At 50.7% G+C, this 27,431-nt stretch overlaps 1 protein-coding gene across 1 annotated transcript; it reads left to right on the top strand.

The window, feature by feature from the left end:
- The first annotated feature begins 5,491 nt into the window (after nucleotides 1–5,491).
- Nucleotides 5,492–26,898, top strand: METTL22 (methyltransferase like 22). The gene is made up of 10 exons (XM_021712135.1): nucleotides 5,492–5,624; nucleotides 8,943–9,326; nucleotides 16,975–17,015; nucleotides 17,105–17,249; nucleotides 20,910–20,981; nucleotides 22,432–22,485; nucleotides 23,397–23,477; nucleotides 23,725–23,827; nucleotides 25,348–25,516; nucleotides 26,784–26,898. The coding sequence occupies exons 1-10, from the start codon at nucleotides 5,492–5,494 to the stop codon at nucleotides 26,817–26,819; spliced, it is 1,218 nt and encodes a 405-aa protein (XP_021567810.1). The 3' UTR covers nucleotides 26,820–26,898.
- Nucleotides 26,899–27,431: the final 533 nt, after the last annotated feature.

Genomic DNA, 27,431 nt, shown 5'->3' with positions numbered 1-27,431 from the left:
AAGGAATTTTCTTTGTCTTGCCCCTTTTACAAATGCTATAAAAGCTTTCTGCTAACTAATAAAAGATGTCATCTGCTCAGGAAGCAGGTGTCCGAGAATAATGTTTTCGTCTTTCACCTATCCGTCTCTCCTTCAGGAGATCTCACAACCTGGCAAAGGGGCTGGACCCCTTTATGATGGGTCTCTCCGTATTAAAAGTAATAATAAATTTTACTTTAAAAATGAAATTTTAAAAATTCTATAAATCAGTAAACAACAATACTATTAAACAGCCAGCCACTATGGAGAAATGCCTAAAGTGCTATGGTCTAGGCAACACCCTGTGCACATTTTAAAGCCAGATAAAAAGTTACTTGTGGGATGAATGTTACAAAAATGATGTTGAGTGGAAGAAGGAGTAGGGCAAAGAATATATAACATTTGCCTCAATTATCTGAAGCTAAAAGACAATGTTTTTAAAAGGCCCTGCTTATAAAGGTGCATAAGTGGTGAGATTCTAACATAGGTCAGGGAGCCAGCTCCCCTGGGGGTTAGGGTGAAGGTGATCTGATAGAGTGAGGTTGGACCAGCAAGACTGGGCCAGGGTGCTAGCAGTGTTCTGGGGTTGGTTACACAAGTGGTTGCTATATGGGCATATTTGATAAACTGTACAGCTACTTTGTATGCACTTCTTGTAGGTATGCCGTATTTCACAACTAACAACTAACGGTAAATTTAAAACCACCTGTGTTTATGCGTGACTTATGACCAATGATGTGGTTGATCTTTGAGTAATCAAACATATGGTGACGAGGATATTCTGTGGCTGTTGGGTGGAATGTTCCATGGGGATCTACTGAATCCATTTGGTCAGGTGTCAAGTTGGGGTTCCGGATCTAGGGTTGTTAGTGGGATATTTAAGTCCCCAGCTATGACAGTGTTAGAGTCAATACCTTTTTTCAGTTTACGTAGTAGCTGCTTTATAAAAGCTGGTGCTCCTGTGTTGGATGCACATATGCTTGGGATGGATATTTCTTGTTGATGGATCGAACCTTTTATCATTATGTAGTATTCTTTTCTATCTTACAATAGCAAAAACACTGAACCAACCGTGCTGCCCATCAAAACTGGACTGGCTAGAAAAAAATGTGGTACATACACATGATGGAATATTACACAGCCATAAAGAAAGACAAAATTATGAACTTTGCAGCAACTTGGACGAATTTAGAGTCTATAATACTCAGTGACTTATCACAGAAACAAAGAACTGAGTACCAATGTTCTCACTCATAAGCGGACCCTGAACATTGACCATAATACTGTAAGAAGGGGATTGGCAGTCGCAGGAAACTGCCAGCGGAGGGAGAGGTACATAACATCAATAAAGGTACCTGATCTCAAATCAAGCAAACTGGAGACCTAAGGGAGGCCCAAACTTTACTTGTACGATGGCCACTTATATACCTAATACTGAACTGGACCCCACATGATTTTTAAAATAATAATAATGAGTACTAAGAGCAAGCAAAACGGTAATACTAGCCATAATAAATACAGCCGGCATGCCGGTTAACAGCGCCGGCTCTTGATCCCGACATCCCTGGCTCGAATCCAGACCTTACCACTTAGGAGCTGGCTGACCTTGGGCGAGTTATTTAGAGTGAGCTTGACCACACGTGCAAAGGCGTCCCTACCCAGGCCAGTCGCCACAGCAAACCCTGCAGGCGAGAGCTCCGCCACCTCCCCCAGCGACCGTCTCACCCGCGCCGCGCCCAAGGCAAAAGTGGCGTGTCAGCCCGGGACCCCCGCACGCATGCGCGGCTGGGCCGGTGGGCGTGGCCACGAAGCGCTGTAGCCGGGCAGACGCACGCGGGGGGCGGGATCGCGCCTGCGCGGACGGCCTATCATGGCGGCCGCCTGAGTCCCGCGGCCGGGGCTCGAGTAGACTCAGGGCTGGGGCCCGCGACGCGGGTAAGTCCCTGCGAGGGGCGGCACGACGGGTTAGGATGCCGGGATCCTCCTGGCACCGAACCCGTCTTTGGAATCTGGGCTCCCTGATCTGAAACCTGAGCCCCAAAGGCCGATCCCCCTCTAGACCTGTTTGCCCTTTTGGGCATGGGTGTTGGGAAAGAAGTCCACATCCTCACCTGGGTTTCGGTCCGCAGTTCAGGAAGCTTCCCGCGGTTTCGGATTAGGAAGGGAGGGCGATGCCCGACCTGTCACCGCCTTCGGAGAGGGCGGCGGTCGACTCGCAGGATAGGGTTAGGGACGAGGTAAGACCGAGAGTAAGAGGAGCCCCAGACTCCGACCCTGCGCGCCGTGGCCCGCCGAGTCTTGTCCCACCCACCCGGCCCCCAGCCGGTGCCTTGGTTCCTGCAGCTTCGCAGTGTTCACTCCCTGCCCTCCATCATCCAGCGCCTGGCCCTAACCCGTCATAGAGTCGCGCCCAATTCCTGTTGAGTAAGTGGCACCTAATAGAAGGACTGGGAAGAGGGAAGTTATTTTAACCCCCCGACCCCAGCAAACTTTTGGGGGCAACCCTGACTGGAGACCTATAAGAAGAGGCGGACAGAGTCTGGCCCTCACCGCCTTAGAAGAGCGGAGTAACCTCGTCAGCTGCTGCTCCCGGCGCGACCCAGCAGCCTGAGGGAGGGGTGGGGGGCGGGTCCCCATCTTCAACGTGGGTCTGCTTTCTCAGCTCTGCCCTGTCAGGAGAGGAGCCTGTATTCCACCCAGCCTCAGCGTTCCCAGTCGGAGACTCAAGAGTCAGCTTTTCCTAGCTAGAGAAACTGACCATTACTTTTTCTCTATTTCTAGCAATTCCCTTTAATAATTATCATTATATTGATATAGCATTATATTGACATCATTCATTGCTATAATGAAAATACTATTATTGAGCGTGTATTATGTCCTGAACGCTGAATGTAGTCGTTGCCTTATTTACTCCTCCACAGGACCCTGGAGATAGGTACGAGAGAGCCTTTTTATTCCCAGATACCAGATTCTGGGGAAAGCCCTTTAAAGGGAATCTACTTCTCCTGGGACTTCCATTGCAGAATAAATTTCCTGGAAAACCTGGGTAGTCTGAATTTCACAATTAAAAATTCACCTAGGAATTAAGACTTTGAGAGTTTCTTTTTTGTCTCTAAGAAAATTTGGCATGAGAGATTATACTCACTTTTGTAACAAGCGAAGAACATTGATTTCTCTGGAACATAATTTTTCCAACAAAATTGCCCATAGCAAAAAAAATGGCATCCTTGGGTTCACCTTTGACTTTCATGGCAACATTAGAGAAGAGCTTTTGTTCTTTTCAAAACTGTATGTGCAAGTCCTCAGTTTTTCCCCAGAACATCTCAGTCCTGGGAGAGCCAAGTCTGTCTTTGAGAAGATTCGTGTGGTAGGTCTAATCTGTTTCTTTTTTGTGGATCCAGTCTAGTTTTGCCAATCCTCATTGGTTGAGAGCTGTTGCCTGGGTGTTGAGCATTTATCCATCACTTTCACTGACACAGTGAATTTCTGCACTGACTTGCCAGATTCACAGTCTTTCTTTACAGCCCACTTGCTTTTTGCCGGCTTGTGGTGTCAAGTAGGAAAGCCACCATGGAGACTAATTTAATAAGGAGTCTCCAGGCTCGGTGGCTCAGCCTGTAATCCCGCGCCTTTGGGAGGCTGAGGTGAGTGGATTGCCTGAGCCCGCAGGTTCGAGACCCGCCTGGGCAGCGAGACCTCATCTCTACAATAAATCAAAAAATCAGCTGGGCGTGGTAGCACGCGCCTGTAATTCTGGTTACTTGGAAGGCTAAGGCGGAAGGATCGCCGGAGCCCAGCAGGTCGAGGCTGTGGTGGCCGGGAGCGGCCACTGCACTCCAGTCTGGGCGACAGAGTGAGACTCTAACTCAAAAAAAAGAAAAAAAAATAAGGAGTCATCTTTTTCCTAAAAATTTTTAAGTTGGGACAGCTTTTGCTGCCCCATGGTAAGCACCTAAATATAGGAACTACAGTTGTGTGTACTCAGATCATGAAGACACATGATGTTATGTGAGTTATGGTAATCCTATCTTCCAGCTGAAGATATGAAGACTCGGAAGTTTCATGACATGCCTGGGCACACAGCTAGTGCACATACCTACCCAGATAGGAACCACTCCTGTAGGCATTCGGGGTTATGGGCAGTTTGGGTCAAACACCTGAAACAGTCTCTGGCACAAGGAGGTTGCTGGTATTTTATTAACACCTGCCGTGGGCCAAGGACTTCCCAGCACTTTCTGCTCCAATAATACTACAAGGTGAGACTGACTGAAGAATCAGGTCCAGAAAGGTAAAGTGATTTATCCAAGGTCACGTAGCTGGGAGACGGGAGACCAGGGTTCTGCCCAGCTTCAAAGCCCATCAGTCTGCTGCTGTTTATACTTTTTGGTGAGGGAACATTGGGTTGGAGGGAGAACCTTCCTGTTTGCCCACCTTGCCCCAGGCATGGTTTTCCAAATGTTTATTATTGCTGTGTCACCTTCACAATTTTTCCATGTCTACAAGTCACCTGTTTCGTGATTTCCTTAATTGCTTTTCCTTTAAATCCGCTCACTTTTTAAAATGTTTAATTTAGTAGCAAAACTTTAAAACAACAAATGATATGTGGGTAGGTGTAGGTGGTATCACCTTCCAGATACCACCAAAGGGCCATAACAACTAAATGCAAAGCGTAATTTATGATTGGATTTTGGTTTGGGAAAAAAATATCTCTGAAATATATTTGGGAGAGAGTGGAAAAAACTGGTTTTAGATGGTATTGGGAATCACTGAATATCTCAGGTCTACTAATGGTCTTGAGATTGTGTGGCAAGATGCTCTTAGGAGACCGACACTGAAGAAGAATTTAAGGATCAAGTGCCATGATGTCCGCAATGTGCTCGGAATTCAAGGGGAAGAAACCAGATAGGGCAAAACGCATATGGCAGAATGTTGACAATCATTGAATCCTATGCCAAAGGTACATGGTTGTTTATTATGCTATTTCCCTAACTTTCTTATCAGCTTGAAATGTGTTATTGACAAGTTGGAAAAAATAAAAGGAAAGGTTATCACTATAAATGAAAATTCAGATTCCTTGCCATAAAAATCAATATATTGGCCAGGCACAGTGGCTCACACCTGTAATCCCAGCACTTGAGGAGGCCAAGGCAGGAGAATTGCTTGAGGCCAAGAGTTCAAGACCAGCCTGGGCAACTTAGCAAGACCCCATCTCCTACAAAAAGAAGAAAATAAATGTATTACAAATAACTGCTAAATTCTAGCTGGATGTTTTTTCCTGGCCAAGGGCCTAAGACTTTCTCTTTATTAGAAATCAAAAACGAGTTGAAAAGGGAAGCACTTTCTCCCAGGATGATGCAAACTAGTGACTACTCGGTTAGGAAGCAGCCCTGCTCCCCTCTGGGCCCTGCCGTGGTGCTGAGGATTTATTCTTGCCTCCCAGGTGCTCCTGTCCCAGGAGTCAAGAGCCTGGGCCATGGTGCAGCTGCCACCCACCCCAGCCATGGACGAGGTCACCTTTAGAAGTGACACTGTGCTGTCAGACGTCCACCTCTACACTCCGAACCACAGACACCTCATGGTGCGGCTGAACAGCGTAGGGCAGCCCGGTAAGGCCCAGGTTGGGCACCCTCAGGTCCCCTTGTGACTTCTCCTTTCTTACCTTTGTTTTTGGAGGGAAAATATTGGGAAGTCTGGGTTGTGTATTACCCTCCCACTGCTTCTTAAGTGCCCTCTTCCATGCAGCAAACTCCTGTGCTTTCCTGAGCACCTGCCAAGTGCCAGGCCCAGGACTTCATGCTAGGAACACAGGCATGAATGCACCAAACCCTGCCCTCAGCGAGCCCAGGGCCCATGGGAGAGGGTGCTGGGCTCCTTCTGTCCAGGGCTCTCCACTCCTGCCCCACCCCATCCTGCTGCATCCCTGCCTGACTGCCCATGTCTCCTCCCACCTGGCTCCCTGCTGCACACCCTCCCCACGCCCCTCCCCCTGCCAAGGGGGTCTTTTGAAAATGCAAATCAAATCCCCAAACTCCCTGCTATAGACCTTCAGTGGCTTCCTTGTTGCTTGCAGAATGACATCCATCCTCCTTCTGCCATCCTCCACCTGTGTGTGTACCCCTATGGCTCTCTCCCTTGCTGCTCTGTAGCTACTCTCAGCTACTTTGTCTGTCAGACCCGTCCCCGCCATCCTTCTCAGCCCTGGCTCCTCAGGTGTTGTCTCAGGCCCTCCCTAACTCTGATTGCCCTGTATCAGCTCTTCATCCCCAATTCCCTCCTGTCCTAATTGGGATGGTACATTGTACCAGGTTACAAGTTATAGCCTGTGGGCCAGTTCCAGCCTACAGCTTGCTTTTTTTTTTTGAGTTGGAGTCTTACTCCGTCGCCAAGACTGGAGTGCAGTAACATGCTCCCGGCCACCACGGCCTCGACCTGCTAGGCTCAGGTGATCCTTCTGCCTCAGCCTTCCAAGTAGCTGGAACTACAGGCACACTACCATACCCAGCTAATTTTTTTTTTTAATTTATTGTAGAGATGAGGTCTCACCCTGTTGCCCAGGTTGGTCTTGAACCTACAGGCTCAAATCCTGTTGCCTCAGCCTCCCAAAGTGCTGGGATTACAGCTTGCTTTTGTAAAGGTTTTATTAAGCTGCAGCCAAGCTCATTCATTATGTGTTTTTTGTTTTGTTTTGTTTTGTTTTGAGCTGGAATCTCACTCTGTTGCCCAGGCTGGAGTCCAGTGGCATGCTCACGGCCACCGCAGCCTTGACCTGCTGGGTTTAGGCGATCCTTCCTCCTCAGCCTTCAAAGTAGCTGGAACCACAGGCATGCACCACCATGCCCAAGTGATCTTTTGATTTATTGTAAAGATGAGGTCTGGCCAAGTTGCCTGGGCTGGTCCTGAACCCATGAGCTCAGGCAATCCTCTCACCAAAGTGCTGGGATTATAGGCATGAACCACTGCGCCCAGCTATTTATGTGTTTTTGTTTGTTTTTTGAGTCGTGGTCTCACTCTGTCACCCAGGCTGTAGTACAGTGGCATGGTTCTCCACAGCCTCAACCTCCTGGGCTCAGACGATCCTTCCACGGTAGCCTCTCAAGAAGCTGGGACTACAGGTGTGCACCACCACACCCAGGTAATTTTTTTACTTTTTGTAGAGACGAGGTCTTGCTATGTTGCCCAGGCTAGTATTAAACTCCTGGGCTCAAGCAATCCTCCCATCTCAGCCTCCCAAAGTGCTGGGTTTACAGGCATAAGCCCCCACACCCAGTTTATTTACGTGTTTCTATGGCCTCTTTCATGCTTCAACAGCAGTTGAGGAGTACAACAGAGATCGGATGACTCACAAGGCTTAAAATAATGACTGTGTAGCTTGTTATGGAGAGCTGCTGACCCCTGCACAACATGGTCGCCATTTCTGTGTCACACAGAATGCACTTCCACTCTATTCGTGGCAGTGAGCACATACTCCCTAATTACCTTGTTTAAATATTTAATATTTGTTCCCCCACTTCAGCCCTAAAATGCAAGCCCCTAAGATGTCGAATTCCACGTTGGATCCCCAGCACCCAGCATGGTGATCAGCACACAGTTGGTGATGGGTGGGTGGGTGCAGTGCTCCAAAAGTTGGTGTCAGCTCAGGATGCTGTGAGAGCTTAGAGGAGAAGGCCTGAGTCCAGTCTTGGGGAAGCACCTGAGCTCAGTTCTTAAAGAGCAAGATGGATCTATCCAGACAGAGAAGTAAAGGAAAGGCATCCCAAACCAGGGAACAGCCTAGATGGAAGCCGGAGACAAGAGCTCTAGACAGAGGCTTCCTGTGGTGGCCCTGCCCGTGGTGTTCACTGTTACATTGTCCTTGGGGAAGGTGATCCGTGAACCCCAGCTCCTGGGAAGTAAGGGTTCTGAAGGGAGGGAAAAGGACTGGAAACAGGCCCTAAGCCCTGCTGAGCTAGGTGCTCACATTCATTATCTCAGCATAGCCTCAGATGTGCTTTTATCCTTGTAATGCAAATGAGGATCAGGCTAGGAGCAGATCCATAATGTGCAGAGTCAGCCCACTGAGTGGGTTCAGAGAGCAGCCCAGGACTACCTGCGTGCTGTCACTGAAACCCATCCTGGTGCCCCCAGATGGTGAGGGGCTCTGTGCCCTGACCCTGTCCTCCAGAGAGCAGGAGGCAAAGTGATGTAGTAAGGGTATTCATTTAAGAGTCAGCAGGCTGGATTTGACCTTCCCTCAATCTGAGCCACACACAATGCTGTGTGGCCTGGGTCAACTCGCTTAGCTTCTCAAGCCCCAGGTTCATGTCTGCAAGATGAAGCTGATTGTGCTGTGTTCGTAGTGATCATGAGGATGAAATGAGGTGATCTGGGCCAGGTGCACACTCGTGGATTCTCATTAAGAGGCAGCTACTCTTGGTGGCAGTTTCTAGTGGCGGTCGCCTTGACCCAGCTGGTGGCCACAGCTGAATCAAACGGGCCTTCTCTGCTGGCACTAGCCTGTAGCTTCACCTGCCTTTAAAAGTGCTGGGATTACAGGTGGCTCAGCCTGTAATCCCAGCTCTTTGGTAGGCCGAGGCAAGTGGATTGCCTGAGCCCGCAGGTTCGAGATCAGCCACCTGGGCAATTTGGTGAGACTTCATCTCTGCAATAAATAAAAAAAAATTACGCGGGCATGGTAGTGTGCGCCTGTAGTTCCAGCTTCTTGGAAGACTGAGGTGGAAGGATCGCCAGAGCCCAGTAAATCGACGCTGGGGTGGCTGTGAGTGTGCCACTGCACTCCAGCCTGAGTGACGGAGTGAGACTCCAACTCAAAAAAAGAAAAAACAAAACGCCTCTCTAGTTGGGAATCAAATTTTCTCAAAGAAGGAGAGGAAGGAGAATGAGGGTACCCTGGCATTCCCCTCATTGTGTTTCATTTTGCCTTTCAGTTTTCCTGTCCCAGTTCAAGCTTCTTTGGAGCCGAGACTCTTGGACAGACTCAGGGCCCAAGGGTGGCGATCACAGAGATGGTCATACAGAGGCGCCGCCTCCTTCCAGGCCAGGCGGCACAGGGTCCCCTCCAGGACATGGCCAAGGTAGTGAGGGTTTCTCCCTCCAGGCTGGGACTGACACCACTGGCCAGGAAGTGACAGGAGTTCAACTGGACGAGGACGGGGACCTGGACGTGGTGAGAAGACCACGAGCCACCTCTGATGCCCACCCAGTGGGGCCCCCGAGAGACAAGGTACATCCCGTGATACTAACGCAGGAAGAAGACCTTGTCACGGGCAACGAAGCACGGGAGAGCAGCCCTCACAGTATCATCAGAATAGGTAAATGAAGGTCTGGCTTACCTGCCGCCATAATACCAGGGCACAAGTGTCACCTGAGCGCTGGCTCTGTGTGCAGGCCTGGTCAGAGTGTCCCGACACCACCGGTATCAGGACCAGTTGAGTGAGATGGGCAGGAAGTACTGCTGCCAGCAGGGGGAGCTCTCCACAACACATGGTCACTCCTGCAGCTCACACAGCCACCGGCCCCTTGTGCGCCCCAGTGCTTCCTCACCCATGCGGTGCCTCCTTCTAGAGTGTCTGCCCCAGCCTCGTCTCCTTGGCGCATTCCTCTGTGCCATACAGGTCCCAGCGCAGCCACACCTCCTCCAGAAAGCCTCGCGGCTGCTGTCCCCCACAGCTATGCTGGTCTGTAACTCAGCATGGGTGGGGGTGGGTAATGAGTAATGGGGCAGGGTACTGCTTGTGAAAGGTTTGTCTGGGCTGGACTGGCAACAGGGAGCCATGGGAGATTCTGGAGCTGGAGTGTGGCAGGTGGAGAGGAGTGTAGACCCAAAATTAATTGGGTTTGGGCCAATCAGATGGACTGGAATCTAGAAGCCAAGTGGGAGGGGGTGCTGAAGTGGAAGGAAAGGTGGGGCCAAAGAGAGGTTGTGACAGATACTCAGGTAGGATCAAGGCCATCTGCCGCCCAGGCGCAGGGGGCAGAGCAAAGGGGCTTGGTGATCCGGGATTTGAAATCTAGGGACCTGGCACTCTGGAAGCACCAGAAGCAGTGGTAGCCAGGGCAGAAAGTCAGCAATGGCCGAGCACCTGTTGGGTTTGGATGTTTTTACGAGTATCGTCTCATTCGGCCTGCACGGCCTCCTCTGAGGGGTGCACGGATGAGTGATGAGCCCAATGCCAGCAGCTTGGCAGTGGTGAGGGGTTCTGAGTCCATGTGTCAGTCTCCACAGCCGGGACTCTGGCCATCCCGGCCCTGCTCATCTGTGGGGGAAGCTGTGATCCCCCAAACACATGGAAGGGGCCCAGGATCCCATGGGAAGGCCTCCCCAGCCCCAACCCAGGTCCGGATGGGCATCAATGGGTACTCAGAAACAGACAGAGAGCAGTTCCAGTGTCTGTCTGTCCATCCATCCGTTCAACAGTCATTGTTTACGGTGGTACCAGACAGGCTCCATTCTTCCAGCGGGGCTAACTTTGAACTTATACCAGAGCCCTGCCTTGTGTTTTCCATGAATTACTACTGCTCTTCACAGCCTCTGCAGGTAGGGGTGTGTATCCCCATGTCACAGAGGAGGGAACTGAGGCTTAGAGAGGTGGAGGAACTTGCCCAAGGTCACACAGATAGTCAGTGGCAGAGCCTAAACTCACACCCCCGTCTGCCTGATGCTGCAGCCCGTGTTCTTAGCCCACATCACACAATGAGAGCATGTGAAGGTAGCTTGGGGAGTTCTGATTCTCAGGGTACCCATGATAGCTCAATCTGCCCTCAGAGTCTCAGCCTCCCAAAGGAGGGCAACAGTCATTCCACATCAATTGTCTGGCCTCCAGTGTGCATGTGTTTGGCTTTGTGGGAATTTACTGCCCTGCAAGCCAGGAACAAAGTCCTGCCTGCCCCATTCCAAGGACCCTGTGTCTTCAACCCAGAAGTTCACCTTTTCCAGCTGTCAGTCAGTTCCTCTGTGCCGTGAGGAAGAAGAGCAGAAAGGTAGTTAAAGGTGTGCACTTAAGTGGGCACTTAATCCTTTCATCCACAGCTGCAGCTGTTGCATCCACAGAGCTTGATCTATGGCAGGGGTCCTCAAACTGCGGCCCGCGGGCCACATGCGGCTCGCCGAGGACATTTATCCGGCCCACCGGGTGTTTTTGCCACTGCTGCCTGTCCCGCCTAGCAGCCGACTCGTCCGGGCCGCAGTGCACATGTGTGGAATGTGCGTCGCACTCTCCGACTCCCCTCCTTCTCTCTGTCTCTCGACGACTTCTCTCAGTCTAGACTAACTGATGCACACTTGCATCATTTGTTAAGACTAGCAGTGACAAATATGGAACCGGACATTGACCATCTCATTAGCCAACAGCAGGCCCATAGTTCCCATTGAAGTACTGGTAAGTTTGTTGATTTAACTTTACTTGTTCTTCATTTTAAATACTGTATTTGTTCCCGTTTTGTTTTTTCACTTCAAAATAAGATATGTGCAGTGTGCATAGGAATTTGTTCATAGTTTTTTTTTTTTAAAACTATAGTCCGCCCCTCCAACGATCTGAGGGACAGTGAACTAGCCCCCTGTTTTAAAAGTTTGAGGACCCCTGATCTATGGTGCCTGTAATCTCAGCTACTATGAAGGCTGAGGCAGATGATTGCTTGAGCCCAGGAGTTCACGACCAGCGTGGGCAACTTCGTGAGATTCTCATCTTAAAAAACAATTAATTCAAGCCGGGCTCGGTGGCTCAGCCTGTAATCCCGCACCTTTGGGAGGCTGAGGTGAGTGAATTGCCTGAGCCCGCAAGACCTCATCTCTACAATAAATCAAAAAATCAGCCGGGCGTGGTAGCACATGCCTGTAATTCCGGTTACTTGGAAGGCTGAGGCGGAAGGATTGCTGGAGCCCAGCAGGTCGAGGCTGTGGTGGCCAGAAACAGCCACTGCGCTCCAGTCTGGGCGACAGAGTGAGACTCCAACTCAGAAAAAAAAAAAAAAAACCAATTAATTCATTAATTTGTAAAAACTTGATCTAATCCTGCAGAGCTGGATTTAGCCCAGCTCCACCCCTCACAAGCCAGGTGACCTTGGACAAGTGTCCTGTCCACCCAGAACCACAGTTTTTGCAGCTTTGGAGTTTTTACAGTTTTGGAGTTGGGGAGACCACTCCTCCTGGGTTTGGGACTAATTGAATGAAGCAGTGCCCAGTGATCTCCGAGATCAGGGTCTGGCACAGAGGAGATACTGAGCAAATGCCACTCTCCTGACCACTCTTTTTCTCCACCGTAAGCCAACCTATTTTTTTTTCAAGTTGTGGGCCCATTTGAGAAACTGATTATTTCAGGAAATTGACAAAAATTTTATCCATGGATCTGCAGGGAATCCACAGACCCAGGGATCGAAGTAAATTATGATTATTTTCCCCATTTGAAAGATAAACTGAAACCCAAAGAGAACTTGAAAGAGTCAGGGCTGGAACAAAGCGTCAGATGCCGAGTCATTGCCTTCCTACTGACTGTGTGAATTGGGCAAGTCACTTAACCTCTCTGAGCTCAGTTTCCTCATCTGTACAATGAGTGTAACCTCTTGTGTGAGGAACTAAGAGTCAGCACATAGAAGGCTCTTAGCACAGTACCTGGCACACAGTAGGTGTTCAGAAATGTGAGTCACCCTTAGCTTAACTCCCCCAGTGTGGGGAAGGAGGACTGGCGAAGGAAGAGACTGAGTTCCTGCAGGTCCAGAGACCCAATGAATGGGGTGAGACCAATAGTCATGGCATGTGCTGTGGACGGGGGGTTGAAACAGATTCTTAAGCTCCCCACCCTCGCTAACCTGGTTCCTCATGGCTGTAGCTCCTCGGGCTGGTCTTTTATATGTTTCTGCTACGATTGGAATTGCATAAATGGAACCGTGATGTTCCACGGGGTCAGGAGCCACCAGATGGCCATGGCCAGGGGGCCACTGAGGTACCAGGCCTCACCCCTTGCTTGTCTGCCCGAGAGTATCCCTCCTTCCCAACCCTGCACAGCTACCTAGAAGTGCCTGGCCCAGGGCAGATGTGCTGGCCTTTGGCTGTGGTCTCACTACCATGGTGACAGACAGGAGGGACATGTACCAGGTCATGCATCAATGAGCACTGAAACAGGGCAGGCGTCGGGTGAACCTCTTGGAACTGTGGCCCTCCACACCCTAGAACATCCCCATCATGTAGACGAAGAGGCCTTCACATCAGCTGCCCTCAGCTCCCAGCCTCCTTGTGGGCTGAGCTTCGTGGGGAACCTGTTCTACCCTTTTCTGTCTGGTCCCAGGGAGCCACACAGTATCCCCCTCTGTTGTTCCATGCGTCCCCATCGCTCCCTCGTCAGCCTACCCTGGTGTTTTCTCTTATCACCAGCACAGCAGAAACCTCACCCTAAGTCGGTTTCTGGTGTGTGTGTGTGTGTGTGTGTGTGTGTGTGTGTTGAAATCTCACTTTTGTCACCCAGGCTGGAGGAGTGCAGTGGCACACTCATGGCCACCACAGCTTCAACCTGCTGGGCTTAGGGGATCCTTCCACCTCAGCCTTCCAAGTACCTGGAACTACAGACGCACGCCACCACACCTGGCTAGTTTGTGATTTACTGTAGAGATGAGGTCTCACCAACTTGCCCAGGCTGGTCTGAAACTGTGGGGCTCAGGCAGTCCTCTCGCCTCGGCCTCTCAATGTGCTGGGATTACAGACTGAGCCACCACACCCAGCCCTAAGTCAGTTTCTTATCCGATTTCCAAATAACTTGAGTTTCACATCTTTGGACTCTATTTGGCATTTAAAAAAAAAAAAAAGGCCAGGCGTGGTGGCTCACTCCTATAATCCCAGCACTTTGGGAGGCCAAAGTAAGAAGATTGCCTGAGCCCACAGGTTCGAGACCAGCCCATGGCAAGACCTCATCTCTAAAAAAAAGAAAGAAAAACAATGTGACACATTCTAATCTCGTTAGATTTTTTTTTTTTTCTAACTGACCTTGACTGGTCATGTCCCCTCTCGGGGATCTACCCAAGGGTGGACGAGGATCGGTGGTTATCAGATGTTCCCTGTGCCCGTTCTCTGGGAGGCGTTGTCTGCTTGAACCCCGTTTCTACCCCACAAATGAGGTGATGATCTTACTTCTGCGTTTTGTGGCAAAGGAAACTGCAGCTCTATCTCAGAGAAGGTGAGTGACTAAAGTCACTCAGTCAGAAAGCAGCAAGACTTGGTTCTCATACAGGCCTGGCTGACCTCAGGGTCCATGTTCTCTCTCAAGGGAAGCTGACCACCCCTTAAGAGCAGCCAGGGAGGCAATACCACTGGGAGAGAGTGACCGACCACAGGGGGCCGAGAAGTCAATGGGAAGCTGGTGGCCCTGGCAGTGGGAGCCCTCGGGGCAGCTGGGGCTAAGGGCCGGGTGTGGGAAGAGGCTCTGCCCGGCCTGCGGGAGAGGCCAGAATGGGGGCCACAAGGAGGCAGCTGTGAGCCACACCCGGGGTGGCGCGAGGGGCAGGGCTGCTGACACAGGAGGCCTGGGCAGGGCTGGAACGGCAAGACCCCCCTCCGCCATGCCCACACGCCTAGACCAGCCAAGCCCTGCCTTTGGCAGCCTCAGCCCCAAGCTTTAAATTGTGTCCCTGGGCACCCTTTCGGGCTGTACCCGTCTCCAGAGGGACACCTCCCTTCACCGGGACAAGCAGCAGACAGAAGAGCCCCACGTTTGCCTCTCGCTGGCTGTGACCTGGGCAGCCTCTCCCAGTCTCATTTTCCTCATCTGAAGATCCTACCCAAGCCCGTCACTGGGCAGTTTTAGGGTTAAATGGAAGAGCCCCTCACACCACGCCTGGCACAGAGAAGGTGTGTATGTTCCATTAACTTTTGTGAACACAGATGCTGGGCCTCAATCTCAGTGTCATCCTCTGTAAAATGGGGATGATCCTGACCAAGTAGAGTCTCAGTGACACCCAGGCCTGCCTTGGAGGGGGGTTTTCCAGTGAGTGAAGCTTAGTTCTGGGTGGGTCTGTGGGTACCTTTCTGTCCAGTTTCAAAGCAAGTGACTACATGTTGGGCCATAACAATCTGCTCCTTCTGAAAGGACCATGTTTAATTTAAAATGCCTTCCATGGCCGTGCTCAGTGGCTCATGCCTGTAATCCCAGCACTTTGGGAGGCCAAGGCAGGGGGATTGCTTGAGCCCAAGAGTTCAAGACCAATGTCAACAACATAGCAAGACCTCATCTCTTTAAAAAAAAAATTTAGCCAGGCATGGTGGCAAACGTCTGTATCAGCTACTCAGGAGGCTGAGATGGAGGGATCACCTGAGCCCAGGAGGTCGAGGCTGAGGTGAACCATGATTGTGCTCCAGTCTGGAAAACAGAGTGAGACTACAACTTAAAAAAAAATGTACCTTCTAAACTACATTATCAAATCCAGCCAAGATGCTGGTAGACAGTCCATTAGTCACTTTATTCAAGACTAAGATTCTAGTCTGCATGTATGACAGAACTCTTTGGTCAGATATGTCCAGAAGCTCTCAGAGCAGTGGTCTAGGTCCAGGAGGACCCCACATAGCCAGGTTCTCTTGTGCCTTGGAAACAGAGTGGTTGACTTGTGTTCTGGATGCCTGTTGTACTGTTTCTTGAAAAGGCCGTTTAAGCAAAGCAGCCTCCAAATGCAGAAAGTGCCGAGAAACCACAGAAGGAGGCAGCAAGTCCAACTTGTCATAGATGTATTGGGGAACTTACGGACAGAAGTGTGGCCTTGGGCAGCTGCAAGACAACCATGCCATTATCCCTCAGACCCAGGGACCATATACCATGGGGAGGGGTACACATGCTTCCGTGGGAATGGGTAGAAATTTTATCTAAAAGCAGCATTTGCAGAAAGTACGAGCTTCTCAAAGTTGATTCGACCCAAGAGCAGGATTCACGGTAAGTGTGTGCTCTTACAGCAAGGAACAGTAGATACACTGGAAATCTCAGGGTTCACCAGAAGTCAGCATGACAGATTAGCTTCCATGCTGGAGTTCCTGTGGCCTCCACATGTGCAAAGAGCACACATCTCTAAATACAGTGGCGCCCTCACCACAGTGAGAGCTTATGGAAACTCAAAAGAAACCAGGAAAGTGCAGACTCTTCAGCCTGCCTCCCAGGGCAGGCCTCACGAGGAGGGGAGCCTGTGCGGCATCACCCCCATGACCTGCCACCCTGTCACTCTCCACCCTCTTTCCCATTCTCAGTCCCTCGTTCCTGCCCCTTTGTGGTGAGCTTGCAGTTTGATGTGTGTGAGTCTGGTGAGAACATAGAGCTGCTTCCTGTGCACGTTTGTGTGTGTATTCATTTGGTGGCCGCCACCATCTACTTAAAGATGCCAGAGGGCATTCTCACTTAACAGCAGTAGTGAGTTGCATCGTTCCTGGATCTTGTATTTCCATTCTCTTCCCCCTCCCAGCCACTAGAACGTTATCCTCATATATTTTGTGCTTGAGAATACTAATTATACTTACCTATCACACTTCTCTTTTACCGTTTTTTTTTTAAAGAATATGAGCTCAAACTTACTCTGTTAATTTCTAGTGTGGTTCTGAGTGTAATAAAATATTTTGGAATGAATTGTGATTATTATTAATGTATTAATATATTATGATCATAAAATCGCATTTATTGACCATAAAAAGTGTGATGTGTTACACGTGTGTATAATTAGATTGGGTGAAGACCTGTGTGACCCCAGTCTTTGGCTGAGGAGCAGACGCACCCAGTTATCTTAAAGAGTGTGAGTCACGGCTCCTGATCTCTGAGCATGCTTAAAACCCCTCTCCCAACTGGTAGTTCGCCTGTGTTTCTGCTGCTCTCTAGAATCCCTAACACCAGTGTCCGGCACCCACCTGACCCTGTTTTCAGATAGCCACACCCCCTGTCCTTTGGTTTTCTGTGCATCCCCATTTTCACAGTGGGCATTTCTCTCGGTTTCTATCCTGTCCAGAGCACACCATGGCCACCCCCCTGGAGGATGTTGGCAAACAGGTGGGTAGATCCCCGTCCACTTTCCATGGCCCTTAAGGATTTCTCCAGAGCCTCACATTGCCTGTCGGTCCTTGTCGCCTCCTCTCCAGGTGTGGCGGGGCGCCCTGCTCCTGGCAGACTACATCTTGTTCCAACGGGACCTCTTCCAAGGACGCACTGTGCTGGAGCTCGGGGCAGGCACGGGGCTCACTAGTATCATCGCAGCCACTGTGGCACAGACCGTGTATTGCACAGGTAATGACATAATGTCTCAGGCTGGGGGAGGACAAAGCATGTACTGCACACAAAAAAAGGCAGAGACCCTGGAAACAAACGCTGGCTGCTAAGATTTTATCAGCCCTCAGTTTGATTTTGCCGTCCTGGTCCCTTGGCTTTCTGCACCCTCGTTGTTCTTCTCAATAACATCAAAATGCCGGCCAGGCTCAGTGGCTCAACCTGCAATCCCTCGCCTGAGCCCACAGGTTCGAAACCTGCCTGGGCAACTTGGCAAGACCTCATCTCTAAATCAAAAATTAGTTGGGTGTGGTAGCGCGCGTCTGTAGTTCTGGCTACTTGGAAGGCTGAGATGGAAGGATCGCTAGAGCCCAGCAGGTGGAGGCTGTGGTGCCACTGCACTCCAGTCTGGGCGACGGACTCAAAAAATAATAATAATAACATCAAAATGCCCTAGCAACACCGAGTCAGCAGTAGCATTACCCGATAGGAGTGTGGCCGAGAAGCTGCAGAAGGTGTTCAATGCTTCGGAAGGTACCTCTGCTCTTGCCCTCACGTCAGAGCAAATGTCTCTGAAAATCGTGAGGAACGTGCCCTTTTAGAAGATGTGGAAAACAAATGTATTCTTTTTTCGTGATTTATAGCTTTGCCTGTTCTTTGTGGAAGATATGTAAAACACATCCCTAGATTTACTCAACAACACGTGACTTCCCAGGCGCCTCCGTGTGCCGACAGTGCCAGATGTAAGAGGCCCAGCCATGAATGAAACACCAGGCGCTGCCTGCAGATGCTCACATCAGAGTCTCTGTTTTAACTGTTCATATCTATTTTTTTTTAGTCTTTTCCTTTTCCTTTGAAGGTACACACTCCCAAACAATACCTGAAATCAAACTAATAAACAGTGCTATATCCTGCCAAAAATGCTGAAAAATATTTTTAAGAGCATTTTCCCATGTCCTTAAAAATTATTATAAAATATGACTTTTAGTGATTGGGTAGTATTTCATCTCTTCTCTTTTCTTTACCTTCCCCTATTGCTGGCCATGTTGGTCTTTCCCATGGGTGTTTTTACATTTGTCAGTTACACTGCGATGGACATCTTTGTACATTGTCTGATAATCTACTTAAACTAGGTTCCCAGAAGTGGCTGTGACTTTCATGAAGCTTTTAATACATATTGCAAACTGATTTCCTTTTTAATTTTGACATAATTTTGGACTCACATGGAAGTTGTGCCACTTGTCCTTCACCTAGCTCCCTAATAGTGACCTCAGCCTACTGGCCTCAGGCAATACTTCTGCCTCAGCCTTCCAAGTAGCTGGAACTACAGATGTATGCCACCACACCCAGCTAATTTTTTGATTTATTGTAGAGATGAGGTCTCATCAAGTTGCGCAGGCTGGTTTTGAACCCCTGGACTCAGGCAATCCTCTCACCTTGGACTCCCAAAATGCTGGGATTACAGGCTGGAGCCACCATGCTTGGCCAGTAGTGGCATCTTACACAGCTATCGGATGGTTTTCAGAACCAGCCAGCTATATGATATGGCAAGTGTTGTGAACTAATCTTACCTGTCAGAAGAATTTTTTTTTCTTTTAGAAAGTTTATAAGAGAGTTGTCATGTCATCAAGTGAGCATTGTTATGATATTTTAAGTCTTTAATGTCTGCTGGAGTACAAGGATCTGCCAACATGGCTTGTATCTTGTGGCTTCCTAGCGATTGTCTTCCTGGCACAGGCTTTTTTTTTTTTTTTTTTTGAGCTAGGGAAGGGAAACTGGGGATCACCCATCCTTCCAGCTGATTTCAGATATGGTGAGTTAACCACAGGTCAGGAGCCTGCAGCGTAGCCACCCTATTTGCTGCTCCTTGACAATTTCATGTAAATTACCAGAGAATACTTCCAGGAGTCAAGCTATTATGGAACACCCAGAGCTCTCCAGTGTCCAGTGCCTAATAGCAGGATATAATCAAGTTGTTTTATGCTTGAGAGATGGAGATTTGCCAGCATGAAGTAGAATGCTTGCATTTAAATGGCACATTATAGTTGGTAAAGCCCTTTCACGTGCATCAACACCTGAGTGTAACTTCACAGTGACCCTGGGCAGAGCACAAGCCTGTTACCATCTCCTGAGCCTGTTACCATCTCCCATGTCCAAATTGGCAGACCGAGGTTATGGTTAAACAAGCGACCCAAGGTCACCCACACAGCTGCTGGCAAGACCCGAGACCCTTGACGCAGACCTGGCTCATAGTGTAGTGCCTCAGTCACATGGCTGGCTTCCAAGTCGTGCTCCAGGGCACAGAGTTGTGTATGCTCCCTGGGGCTGGGAAAGGGATAACGGAGCAGACTCTGGGGCTCCTCCCCACTCAGCCACAGCAGCTCATCCCTTGCCTGCTTTACGTGTTAAAGTCTCACCAGAGAGCTCTTGGTGGAAACTGTCACAAAGGTTTAAAACTGCTGAACAGTCATGTGCTGTCGAGCACATCTATCAACTTTCTCTTTACCCGGTGGCTCAGGAGAAGGATTAGTTCTGTCCCTACAGCAAGCAGGGAGCCTCCTCCCACCCCATACCAGGCTCTGTGTGATCCCTGGGGCATGGACAGTCTAGTCCCTGGGAATTTGGGAGAGATGTCCACACCCATAGTGTGCCAAGCAGATGTCACTAACAAGATATTCTGTACCTTCTAAACATACATTCTCCTAATTAGAGGTTTGTTTTTAGGCCAGGCGCAGTAGCTCACACCTGTAATCCCAACACTTGGGAGACTGAGACAGGAGGATCACTTGAAGCCAGGAGTTCAGACCAGCCTGGGCAACATAATGAGACCCCATCTCTAAAAAATTAAAAATTATCCAGGCATGGTGGTATGTACCTATTGTCCCAGCTACTCAGGAGGCTGAGGTTAGAGGACTGCTTCAGCCCAAGAGGCTGCCATGAGCTATGATCATACCACTGCACTTAAGCCCGCGCAATAGAGCAAGACCCCTTCTCTAAAATAAAATAAAAATTTGTGTTTGGCAAAGCATAGCTTCTTCCCCCAGTGAGGATTCTCTGTACCACAAGGCAGGTCTTGAGGAGAAGTTCACCTGACCAGCATAGCCAAGCAGCTGAGAGGGAGACACAAGGCCCAGAATGAATGGAGTACACTTTGGCCTGTTTGAACCTGCTCTGCAGAGTCATTGTCTCACCTCAAAACACTCTTCTGACTCTGATCCTCTTTCCCAAATGTCAAAGGATGCCCAGATGAGCCTAAACTTGGAGTTAGATAAGCCTGGATTTAGAACCCAACTCTTGCTCTCACGTGACTTTGCTCAGGTCACCTAATCTGTGAAATGAGATCGTGACACTGGCTCCCGGGGTGGGTACAAACACTAAAAGGGTGAACCATGGACATGGAGAGGGCCGAGCATGTTTTATATACTCAGAAAATGTTGGGCACTCTCACCCTTCCCTCTGGGAGGCACAGTCTCTCTCCCAGGATGAGACTCTTAATTGGGGAAAAAAGTCCAGAAAAAGAGCTCTAAGGTGAATGTGTTGCATTTTGGCAGTAAGACACATGGGAGGGACGTTTCTCTTGCTCCTGCAGTTGTGCTGTTGGTGACGGTTCTCTCTAGGCCAGAGATGGGCATGAACATGTCACGGCAGCGCCACTTTATGCTCATCCTTCTGTCGTTCCAGATGTCGGCACAGATCTTTTGACCATGTGCCAGCAAAACGTCACCCTCAACAGCCACCTGGCTGCCACTGAAGGTGAGGCCCAGTGAGGCTTCTGCCCAAGAGGTTTCTCTGTTTGGCAGGGGGACAAACACCCAGCACCTCAGGAGGTTCCACGTGCTTCCTTTGCACCAGTTAGAGGGAGGCAGCGGGCATCGTCTTGGCCTCACAAGGCATCAGAGTGTATATGACTCTCCTGGGTCGCCTCATCCTCCCCGCTCCCTGCCCGGTCCCCCTCTCTCTCCTGGTCCCCCACCTGGTCTCCCAGCCCCTCGTCTGACCCATCCATGCTGTCCTTGTATAGCATCCTGGAGCCCTTTCTAACATGCAAGCCCATGCCCTTCACACCCCACTGAACAGCTTCATCACCCGCGGGGTCTGGTCAAGTCACAGCTCCTCCTCAGCTCCCAGACCTCCCTGGCCTGGCCCCAGCCTTCTCTCCCAGCCTGCATCCAGCGAGCCAAGGACTCATTCACAGGCCTGTCCCTCTGTCCAGATGTGTCCCCAGCCCCAGCTGCCTGGTTGCCTGCCGCCTGGCCTGCAGGGATGAGCACACACGACAGTGAAGGCCTTCGCCTCACTGGGCTGCATCCAGCCCTTTCTCCTCCAAGCAGCTCCCAGACTTCAGGCTCTTCAGGGGTTTCCCACTGCTCGTCTGTCTTCTGCTGCCCGCAGCCCCTCCACACATTGCCCGGCCTCATCCCTCCAGCCACTTGGCCTTCTTTGAGGTTCCCTCCGTTTGGGGCCTTTGTACTGGCCGTTCCCTCTGCCCAGGTGCTCTTCCCTTCCTCTTCCTCCTGGTAAGTCCTCATGCCTAGATCTCCAGACCTTCAGGTCTGAGGTCAGAGTCTCCGAAACAGGCTCTAATGACACCCTGAACCATTGCATTTAACATCTGCTCACTCATGGGACTAGTTGGTTGGCATTTCCATCCCCACCAGACTACAAGCTCCGTGGGCGCAGGGAGCCTGGCTGTATCTGCTCACCACTGGCGGTGTTTGCTGAGTGCCCAGTAGACACAGGCAGTCAGTGAGACTGGAAGGAAGGAAGAAGCAAGCTGCTGGAAGCCTTAGCCACCACACCCTGCTCTGACCTCCCTCCTCTCCTGCATTTGGCTCGACCTTCAAACATCGCCCTGCCAGTCTTGTCATTCTCATGAACCTGCCAGTCTCTCCTGGAGCGGGGTTGTCTCCAAGGACAAAGACCTTAACTCTTAAATCTTTACATTCCCTGTGTCTAGCACAGTCACTGACACTTAGCACTCAAAAAATGCTGGGAGGGAGAGGGAGGGTGAAAGGATGGATAGACAGGTGATGGGAGGATGGGGGATGGAAGGATGAAAGGTGGATGGGTGGATGGGAGGACGGATAGATGAGAGGAAAGATGGACGGATGGATCTTGGTGCACAGTGTAAAAGTTTGTCTTTTTTTCCAAACTCTGATTATGTTTAGAGTTTGGAAAGTTCTCTGTGTGTCTGTTTTGACAGGTGGTGTCATTAAGGTCAAGGAGCTGGATTGGCTGAAGGATGACCTCTGCACAGGTGTGTGTTTCCCTCTGATATCTGGCATGACTCGGTGGCTCAGTAACACCCCAGGGCCATCGGCTCTTTTTCCTTGATGGAGCAGTCATCCCAGCATGCTCCCTTCATTGGCTGATGAGTGTCAGCTGTCATTCTCTGAGCACTTGCTGCGTGCCAGCACTTCACATTCATCTTGTTATCCAGGCCTCATGGTATAACTGAGGCCAGCGAGACGGCCCCTAATTATGAGTGAAGAATGGCACTCAGAGGGGTTGAGTGCCTGCCCAGGGTCAGGTGTAGCAGGGTCAGGCATGAATCTGAGTCTATCAGACTCCGGGGCATAGAGCATTTCCCAGAAACTGGTACCAGAAGAGTTCCCAGATTCCTTACACAAACTCCTCAGGCCTGGGTGCTTGCACTTTGTGCAGAGACTTCTTTTCTTTTCCCTATCAGGTGTCAGGCCGGCAGGTAGGGGAATCATTCCTTGAGTTCCTGTTACCTGCCTAGCCTCTTGCCCACCATATATGGGTCCTTGGACCTTCCCAATAACCCTGTGAGGGAAATATTGTTACGCCTTTATACATGTACAAAAACTGAAACCAAGAGAAGTAGAGCGACTCTCCTGGGGCCACACAGCAAGTAGATGGGCAGGAGGCCCCTGGACAATGGAGCAGATCGTGTTCTGCACTGGGGCCGCCGACTGGGACAGCAGGGAGGCCAAAATCCTCCTGCCATCACTGGGTAGGGTGGACGCCTGGCAGAGAAGGCGCCTCTGCCACTGTGCCTCTGTGCACAGGCAGCAGTGGCGTCAGGGCACCGAGGTGCCCCCAACCCTGTTTCTTCTCCTGAAGCATCTTTCATTCCAATTCGATGAGAGTTGGTGGCCAGGAGAGAAAGAAGTGAGCATAGACTGTCCCTTTCTTCCGTCCCAGATCCTGAAGTCCCCTTCAGCTGGTCAGAAGAGGAGATTGCCGAGTTGTGTGATCACACCACCATGCTGCTCGCAGCTGAAGGTAAGAAGAGTCTGCCCACACAAGTACTTCCTTACACATAGTCTGGGCAGTGTCCCCTCACTGCCAGAGCCCTCGGCATCTCTGAAGGGCTCTCCAGGGCATTCTACGGCATCTTCATGTAGTTCTAATTCTGAGACCTGCTGCTTTCCATGTCAAGGATTCTCTCCAGAATGGCCCTATGGGTCCCTCTAAAGAGTAGGTTTCTCAGATACTTGACGTTTCCCCTAACCCCCTTCCCTTCTTACAGTGTTTTACGATGACGACTTGACAGATGCCCTGTTTAGAACACTCTCCCGCCTTGCCCACAGGCTGAAGAATGCCTGCACCGCCATCCTGTCGGTGGAGAAGAGGTGAGCCCTCACTCCGGGGGCCGTGCTGGTGGCCTTGCCTGCAAAATGTGTCTTTATTGGCATCATTGTTATTGCTCACTGCCATTTATTGAGCACCTACTGTGTGCCAGCCCTGTATGTGTCCTTTACATCTGTTACCTCATTTAATCTATGTACTAACCCCGGGGGCAGGTGCTGCTGTCCCCAGGTTACACATGGCAGGAGGTAGGGTGAGAGACATCAGGGGGCTTGTCCTGGCCATGGCTAGTCAGCGACAGACGAGGACTTGAATGCTATGTACTGGAGCCTTGATGCAAGACCACCACTCTCTATTGAGAGCCTCTCTTTTCCAGAACATTCTCTGTGGAGGCGTATGTCTCTTCCGCTCCCCTGTCCTTATACTGATACAGACAACACTTCTCACCCAACAGCCTCCAGGACGTTTTGCTTGAATGTCCTAAATGTCACGGCTGCTTTTGAGCGTCTGCCTTGTGACGGCTACAGTGCGAGTCACTTCACACACATTTTCTCTCATGCTTATGGCCATCCACGGCTTTCCTGGAGGCAGTTTGGAACATGTAGCAAAAGCCAGGAAGCTCGGTGTACTTCTTGACCCAGCAACTCAACGTCTAGAAATCACCCTGTGGAAATGCCTGTAGCCATGTTCAAAGCTGTCTACACTTCATGTTCATTGCTGTGTTGTTTACACCAATAATGCTAAGGGCTTTGTTAGAGGCACGTGTTGACCCTTAGTCATGCCCGGACCTCTCTGGATCCTGATTTCATAGACCGTAAAGGACAGAATCAGGACAGCCAGGATGGTTGGACATCAACCACTTGGTCTTAAAGGATTATTCGGTGGGTTTTAGTTTGAAAGGGCCTTGTCTTTTTGAGATGCACACTGGCATGTTTATGGAGGAAATGGGGCAGTCTGGCCTTGAGTAGACGGTGGCTGGAGCCGGTCACAGGTTCACTGGACGGTTCCTAGTCCTTTTGCACGTTTGAACGTTTTCATATGAAAAGATTTTAGAAAGAAAGGGGAAAGAGGTGAGAGCTTGAATTTCAAGCTACATAGTCTGGCAGGTTCAGCTGTTGAAGGCAATAGCAGGATTTCTGAGTCACTCGCTGTCTTTGAAATCCCACAGACCCCTGGCTTCCTGGCAGTTTTATCCATCCTCTGTGCTCTGAGTCCCCTGCCCTGCCCACTGCCTCTCCACCATTTGTGTCACAGTAGTTAGAGGCAGGTCCAGGCAGCAAAGCACAGGAGGCTGTGCTCTGGGTCGCTCAGAGTCTGTTTCTTGCACCAGCTGTAGCTCCTCAGAAGCGGGACTGTCGTTCTCTCTCCCATGGTGTCATCTTGGGCACCAACTTAGCTTTCTGAGCCTCAGTTTCCCCATCTGTCAAATGGAGGTGGTAGCTGTCTACCTCCCAGGCTGCAGTGCAGATGCAGGAAGGAATTGCTCCCAAACGCCGGTGAGGTCAGCGAGGCAACAGGAATGTGCACTGGGCGTCTGGTGACTTGTTGTCCTGGTGATTTACAGGCTCAACTTCACACTGAGACACCTGGACGTCACATGCGAAGCCTACGACCACTTTCGCTCATGCCTGCGCGCACTGGAGCGGCTCAGGGAGGGCCGCCTGCGCTTCACGGTGGAGCCGGTGGAGGCCGCCTTCCCGCAGCTCCTGGCCTACGAGCGTATCCCGCAGCTGGTAGGTTTGGGCATGGGCAGGCTGTCCCTGTCAGTCAAGGCGAGGAAGGGACTGAGCCACGCCCCAGAGGCCCAGGTCCCACAGGGGTTGGAGGCTGCGGCCTGGCGCTGTCTTAGTGAGACCGGTGGGATGTCTGCACCCCATTCTTAGCAGTCACTCTGTTGAGGGGTCGGCCTTCCAGGCGACTGAGGCAGAAGGCAGTCGGGGAGCAGGAGTCAGTGGAGGGACATTGGTGGGTGGCAGACCTTGTTGCCGGGACACTGATGGCCCCTGGGACTGGACAGGCCCGCCTCACTGCTGCTGATCCTTCTGCTGAGTACATGGGTCCCTATCCCATCAGGTCAGGCCTGTAGCAGACTGACTGGCCCACAGCCATAGCGCCTTCCATCCACTGTCCCAGCCAGTGCCATGGCAGCAGCCGAGCATCCACGGCCCCAGGAAACGCAGAGCGGGGCCTTCCTCCCACATGTCACTTCCTGTGCTGCTTTGAAACTCAGCACTTGGGGAACATTTGAGAAGTCCTTGAAAACCCCTTCAAATTACAAGGCTGGGTTCATTGAAGGCAAAAACAGAATTGACTTCTTTTGTTCCCTTTGCCTTTGGGCTGCGGCCTCCCTTTCTGGTGTCTTCGGAGACCCAGGCCGAGTTCCAAGGAGGACAAGGGGAGGACAAGGGAGCAAGAAGGGTTGGCAGGCTGGAACTGCGTCCCAGGTCCGAGTGAGTGTGGGTGGGTTTGTGTGGTTCCACATGCGAGGGGACCGTCTGTTGCTGTGCTACCTCTGGACAGCCCCCTGCTGTCGGCTCGGTCGGCCTTCTAGTAGAGGCAAACAGGCTGCGCCTGCTAGTTGAGCACGCGGGGTTGCCAGGAGGTCCTTGGCAGGTCTGTGCATTCCCTGCCTGCTGGCACGAAGGGTAACATCTCACAACCAAGAAAATCAGCTTCTCGCAAAACTCAGCAGCCACGGCACATGGTGTTTGAAGACCCCTTAACACGGAGAGACTGTGCAGCTTGCTGCTGTTCTCCTGCCCTTCTCAGTGTGTAACATGGCGATGCCCCTTCTGAGTGCCAGGACTTCTCCAGCCTCGCTGCCGTAGTAACTCAGAACATCCCAGTGCAGCCAAGGAGGGAGGAGCCCCGCCCCTGCCCCCGCCCATGGTCGCTGGCTGGCCAGCGTGTGGCTCTCTCCCTGGCTAGTCACTTTCCTGGATGAGATATTGGCAGTCTGGTCTGTGCTCCAGGAACCTGTCCCTTCTGTGTTTGCCGCAGGAGCTCTGGAAGATCATTGCAGAACCAGTAACGTGACCCATCACCTCAACAAGACATGGCATCTGGACTGTTCTTATAACACACTTCTAATAAAAGCAAAAGCTCCCCAAAGTGATATGCTTGAGATTTTGTCATTTTAAAATACAGTTGATATAGGCTGAGCACAGTAGTTCACACCTGTAATCTCAACACTCTGAGAGATCAAAGCGAGGGCTTCATTTAAGACCAGCCTGGGCAACAGAGCGAGACCCTGTCTCGACAAAAAAATCTCTCATGGCACATCACATGGCATTATTTTTTTAATAAATAAATGCCAAAAACATCAAAAAATTACCTGGGCATAGTGGCACGTGCCAGTTACACAGGAGACTAAGGACAGATGGTTGAGACTGTGGTGATTATGTCACTGCCACTGCATGCCAGCCTGGGCAGCAGAGTGAGACCCCAGCTCAAAAAAAATAGATATGGCTGGGTATGGTGGCTCACACCTGTAATCTCAGCACTTTGGGAGGCAGAGGTGAGAGGATTGCCTGAGCCCAGGGGTTCAAAACCAGCCTGGGAAACTTGATGAGACCTGGTCTCTATAATAAATCAGAAAATTAGCTGGACATGGTGGCACGTGCCTATGGTTCCAGCTACTTGGAAGGC

Source organism: Carlito syrichta, unplaced genomic scaffold, assembly GCF_000164805.1.
Source record: "Carlito syrichta isolate Samal-C Ts95f unplaced genomic scaffold, Tarsius_syrichta-2.0.1 Scaffold303103, whole genome shotgun sequence".
NCBI lineage: Eukaryota > Metazoa > Chordata > Mammalia > Primates > Tarsiidae > Carlito > Carlito syrichta.
The sequence above is the reverse complement of the archived record's forward strand: the minus strand, read 5'-3'. Positions and strand labels throughout refer to the sequence as shown.